The sequence below is a fragment of the Nannospalax galili genome, unplaced genomic scaffold (assembly GCF_000622305.1).
Source record: "Nannospalax galili isolate Female #2095 unplaced genomic scaffold, S.galili_v1.0 scaffold127, whole genome shotgun sequence".
Classification (NCBI taxonomy): Eukaryota; Metazoa; Chordata; class Mammalia; order Rodentia; family Spalacidae; genus Nannospalax; species Nannospalax galili.
The window spans coordinates 4,478,686-4,484,093 of NW_008360326.1; the positions used below are offsets into that span (position 1 = coordinate 4,478,686).

Below are 5,408 nucleotides of genomic sequence, written 5' to 3' on the forward strand. Positions count from 1 at the left end.
CAATATGATCTGAGTTCAAAACCCCAACATCCATGTAAAAGAGATGGGCATGGCTTCCTACACTTGGAACCTCAGAGCTGTGGAGGACAGAGACGGGAGGATCACTGAGGCTTAGTGCATCAGCTTAGCAGCAGGTTCAGTGGAAGATCCTGTCTCAAGGGGATAAGGTGGAGCATGATAGAGCAGGACACCTGCCATCCTTCTCAGGCACACACATGCACACACACATGCAGATGCATACATACAACACACACACTAAATGATGATATCTCTTGTGGATCCAGAATCCAGTTCTCTGAGGATGTCTGTGGTTTGAATCTCTAATGTTTGACCTGTGGTAAGGCCTATAAACTCTTTTCCTCTGAGACCCTTACAGCTCCACAGGCCAGGAGGACTCTCTCCCTCCATCCTTCCCATTAGATCAGCCAGGGCTCTTGAACTCCAGACTGAAGAGAAAAGAGGTTTGAGAATGTGTACATGCATGTGTACAGGCCCATATATGTATGTGGTAGTAGGTGACGGGGGGAAACTGGCATGAGATGTGGACATCAATTCCCAAATGGCAGGAATAGCCTGCAATCAGAGCTAATTTTGGAAGTAAAGAACATGGGGTGCCTGGAACAAGGCCAGATGTGCTATGAGATACAGGACAACTAAGAGGGGAACAAGGGTCCAGGCTGTGGATGACCAGCCTTTTCCGCCAGAGCTGGCCACTTCTGCCTTTGGGTAAGGGTTTCGAAACGCCAAGTGTGTGAAATTGTGAGTGTGCAATTGGTGATGTGGAGTCTGTGGAGGTGGGAAGGGTGTGGGTTCTCTGATTCTTACTCACTCGTACCAGCATCCACAGAGGGAGACAGGCTGATGAACTGCCCTGCCTGGTGATCACACACAGAGAGTACCTGACATCTGTATCCTCATGATGCGTGAGTAGTGACCTCCAGGGACACGGTATGATTCAGAGGGACAGGGTGACAAGAAGACTAGGTTTTGGGGAGATATGAGGAGGCAAGGAAGACCCTGGTCCCCACAGGGGCCCTGGTCTGCTAACACACTGGAGTCAGACCCTTTTGCCCACTGAAACTGATGGAAGAGGCAGGGCCTGGGACCAAGGGGAAGAGCTGGGAACCTCAGCTTGCCCTTCTCTGAACTTCACAAATCTCCAGACGCAAGAGATCTGGATTTGGGAAGCTTTGTGCTCAATGGGAGGAAAGCTATTCTGAAGCCTCCACTTCAGAAAGAATGGCTGGCTGATAGAGGGGGCAGAGGCGATGGGAGGAGGCAGGAGAGGAGGCAGAAAGCTTGAACCCTGGGCTCTAGAAAGAAGCAGGACATTCACCATGCATCCCGGGGATTCTCACAGGTGACAAGAGCAGGCCCAGCTATGGCTCCATCTCTAGTCCGTCTGGTCGAGCACCTCAGCAAGTGCCTCCCAAAGAGACCTACCTGAGTGAGAAGATCCCCATCCCGGGTGCAGAACCGGTAGGAATGCTGGGGAAATCCTGGGCGCTTCCTGGGTCTACCAGATTTTCTGGAGTCTCATAGGCTGGGGAGAAGGCATCTCCTGTGACCATGGCGGTGGTTAGTTGGACACCCTGTAGTTGTCTGAAGATGAACAAATTGCTCTTAAGAGTGTCTCAGCATTCCCAGGAGGGGAAAAGAGCCTGAAGACTATTTCAGGATTAGAGGAAGGGATCACCCAGACAAGGACATGGGCAAAGGCTGGTTCTGGGATGCTGTCACTCTGTGTTATCACAATCTTTTATTTTGTTTTATTATTATTATTATTATTATTATTATTATTATTGGTCTTTTTGAGCATGGTCTCCCTGTAACCCCAGCTGTCCTGGAACTCACTATGTAGAACAGGCTGGCCTTGAACTCAGAGAGATCCACTTGCCTCTGCTTCCTGAGCACTGGGACTAAAGGCATGTACCATCACACCCAGCTTACTTTTTTTAATTAAAAAAATATTTTATTTATTATTTTACGTGTGTAAATGTACTGCCTGCATGTATCCAAGTACACCCATGTCATGCAATGGCCACAGAGGTCAGAAGAGAGCATTGAGTCCTCTGGAACTGGAGTTACAGACAGTTGTCAGTCGCCATGTGGGTGCTGGGAACCGAATCCCTTCTGCAAGAGCAGCCAGTGCTCTTAACCGCTGAGCCAGCTCTCCAGCACCCCACAGTCTTTTTTTTTTTTTTTTTTTTTTTTTTTTTTTTGTCTTTTTGAGACAGGGCCTCCCTGTAGCCCCGGCTGTCCTGGAACTCACTATGTAGCCCAGGCTGGCCTTGAACTCACAGAGATCTGCCTGCCTCTGCCTCCTGAGTGCTGGGATTAAAGGCGTGCACCACCATGCCCAGCCCCACAATCTTTTTTTAAAAACATATTTGATTCATTGATTTTGTGCATGTGCACGCGTGCATGCACATGTGGAGGTCAGAGGACAACTTGTGGGAGTCAGTTCTTTCCTTCTACCCTGTGGGTCTTAGGAATCTAACTCAGATTGTCAGGCTTTGAGGCAAGTGCCTTTACCCACTGAATTAGCTCATTGGTTCCATAGCCACAATCTAAGCAGCTGACAGGTCAAGCCCAGAAATAGGGTTGGAGACTGCAACCTCAGGCTTCCCCAGAGAGGAAGCCTTGTGGTATGAAAAGGGGCTGGGGAGGGAGGAGCTGGAACAGAGAGGTTTGGCTGCCTGAAGTCCCCTTTTCTGGGCTCTGAGATCTGCAGCAGTTAGACAGGTCAGGTATAGGGCAGCTGCTGAGGCTGCTGAATGTAACCCATCCAGAAAGCAGAGCCACAGTGACTCAGCACAGCCCACTAGTTCCCTACTCCAGGCCCTCCCAGAAGGCCCTAAGGGTGGAGCCAGCTTTGGATGAGTGATGCTGGGCAGGGTTGGCCAACCTGGGCTGTGGCGCCTGCTGAGCTCAACTAAGGAGCTTGCCAAGCACAGCTGTGGCCACCCCCATGCCCAAGACCCCCTCATTCTGCTTATACCCCCAGGGCACATTCAGCCTATGGAAGCTGTGGGCATTCACAGGGCCTGGCTTCCTCATGAGCATCGCTTTCCTGGACCCAGGGAACATTGAGTCAGACCTTCAGGCTGGCGCTGTGGCTGGATTCAAAGTGCTAAGTCTGGGCCTGAGTGATGGTCTTGGGTGGGAGGTAGCCTGACTATGAGGGTGAAGACCCCAGCTCGCCATGGAGAGCTGCATGCATGCTTTTCCTGAGAGCAGCTGTTAAGTTCAAGTGGGCCAGTAAATGGTCCCCAGGGCAGCCCCATAAGAATGGAACCTATAGTGAGGTGGCCTCCCTCCCCTCCCCTCCCTCCCTCTCCCTGTCTTGGGGTGGGGGCCATTCTGGTTGAAGGCCTCCTTTGCCTCCTCGCAGCTGCTCTGGGTGCTACTGTGGGCCACTGTGCTGGGCTTGCTCTGCCAGCGGCTGGCTGCCCGGCTTGGTGTGGTGACAGGCAAGGACTTGGGTGAAGTCTGCCATCTCTACTACCCTAAGGTGAGCTAGGAGAATGGGGATGGGTCATGGACAGGAAGCAACTGCAGGTCCCAAACCTTGAGCAGACATTTATAGCTTCCATGATCAAATAATTATATCGACCCCTCCCAGGCATTACTAGTTCAGCTGATAGATGAGAAGACAGGTTCAGGGACTGGAGAGATGGCTCAGTGGTTAAGAACACTGGTTGTTCTTGCAGAAGACCCAGGTTTGAATCCCAGCACCCACATGGCAACTAACATCTGTCCATAACTCCAGTCCCAGGGGATCCAACAGCTTCTTCTGACCTCCTCAGGCATTGCATGACTCAGGTGCACTTACCTACATACAGGCAATACACACATACACATAAAATAAAAAAATAAAATTAAATTAAAATAATTAAAAAAATTTAAAAAAAGAAGACAGGTTCAAAGTCATAGCATACAGACTAAGAGGGGCAGCAGCTCTTGGCTGGTCACTACTGGGCTGGGGACTTGGATGTTGTCAGTGTCCATTCAAGAGCACCAAAATTGCCAGGCATGATGGTGTATGCCTTTAATCCCAGCACTTTGGAAGCAGAGGCAGGAGGATCTCTGTGAGTTCTAGGCAAGCCAGGGCTACAGAATACGACCCTGTCTCAAAAAACAAAAACATAAAACAAATTTTTTAAAGCCCACCAAAATCACACCACAAGATATTTCAAAAGAATTTTTATTTTATATATTTAGTTTGGCAGTGATGGGGATCAAACCAGGGTCTCATGCATACTAAACAAGCACTCTACCACTGAGCTACAGCCCCAATACATTTCAAAGGGATTTAATGTAAGGATTTAACCCCTTCAGGTGTCAGAAAGGCTAGAGGGGTGAGGGCAAAAGGTGTCAGCCAAAACTGTTAAAGCCCTGCCCCCACCACCCTATGAGCTCAGCAGTCTGTCTCATTTTCTTCTAGAAGCTTGTAGCCATTGCTTAATGACCACGAGTGCTGCTAGAGCCAGTCTGCCTAGTGTACTTACTGGTACCACAGTCAGAATCACCATCAGACAAGAGACTCGGCTTCTCTCTGCATGCATCTCTGAGTTAGTCTGTTGTCTGTTGCTATAACAAAATCCATGAGGCTCAGTAATTCAGTTTATAAGGAAAAGTTTAGTTTGAAGATGTAACTCTTTGGTAAGCACTTGCCTATCACATACAAGGACCATGTTTAATCCCACTGGAAAGAAAAGAAAAAAGTTTAATTAGCTCACAGTTGTAGAGGTTCAAGGTACCAGCTTCTTTTCAGCTTCTTATTTTATTTTTGATTTTTCTGGTGCAAGAGATTGAAACTAGAGGCCTCAGAAATGCTAGGCAAGTGTTTTACCACTTTTTTAAAAATATATTTTTATTTTATATGTATGAGTGTTTTGCTGCATGTCGGTGCACCTGTGTCATGCAATACCTGCAGAGGTCAGAGGGGGGCATTGGATTTCCCTGGAAGTAGAGTTAGGGACAGTTGTTAGCTGCCCTGTGGGTGCTGGGAATCAAACCCCAGTCCTCGGCAAGAGTAGCCAATGCTCTTGACTGCTAAGTCATCTCTCCAGCCCTCAGCCCACTTTTTAACCTTTTGTCTTTGAGACAGGGTCTTGCTAAGTTTTCCAGGCTAGTCTTGAACTTGTAATTCCTTCTGTCTTTAGCTTCCCAAATAGCTGGGATTACAGGCCTGTGCCACCGAGACCAAGCCTCCAACACACAAACTTTTGGGAGACACTTAAATACCATAGCAAACTCCTGTAGGTACATCTCACAACACCTAACCGGAAGCCAGCTGTCAAATGTAGTTTGTAGGTATCCAGCCCTGTAGCACAGTGTGGAGCATGGAAACACTAGTGGAGAGAGAGAGAGAGAGAGAGAGAGAGAGAGAGAGAGAGAGAGAG

At 48.7% G+C, this 5,408-nt stretch overlaps 1 protein-coding gene across 1 annotated transcript in view; it reads left to right on the forward strand.

Annotated features, from left to right (window-relative positions):
* The first annotated feature begins 842 nt into the window (after positions 1-842).
* The window catches only part of Slc11a1 (solute carrier family 11 member 1), a 10,335-nt gene continuing 5,769 nt past the window's right edge, over positions 843-5,408 (forward strand). The window contains exons 1-4 of the mRNA XM_017796245.2: positions 843-923; positions 1,361-1,479; positions 3,008-3,130; positions 3,395-3,514. Coding sequence (XP_017651734.2) covers positions 917-923; positions 1,361-1,479; positions 3,008-3,130; positions 3,395-3,514 — 369 coding nt within the window. The 5' untranslated portion in view covers positions 843-916. The remainder of the gene's footprint in view (positions 924-1,360; positions 1,480-3,007; positions 3,131-3,394; positions 3,515-5,408) is intronic.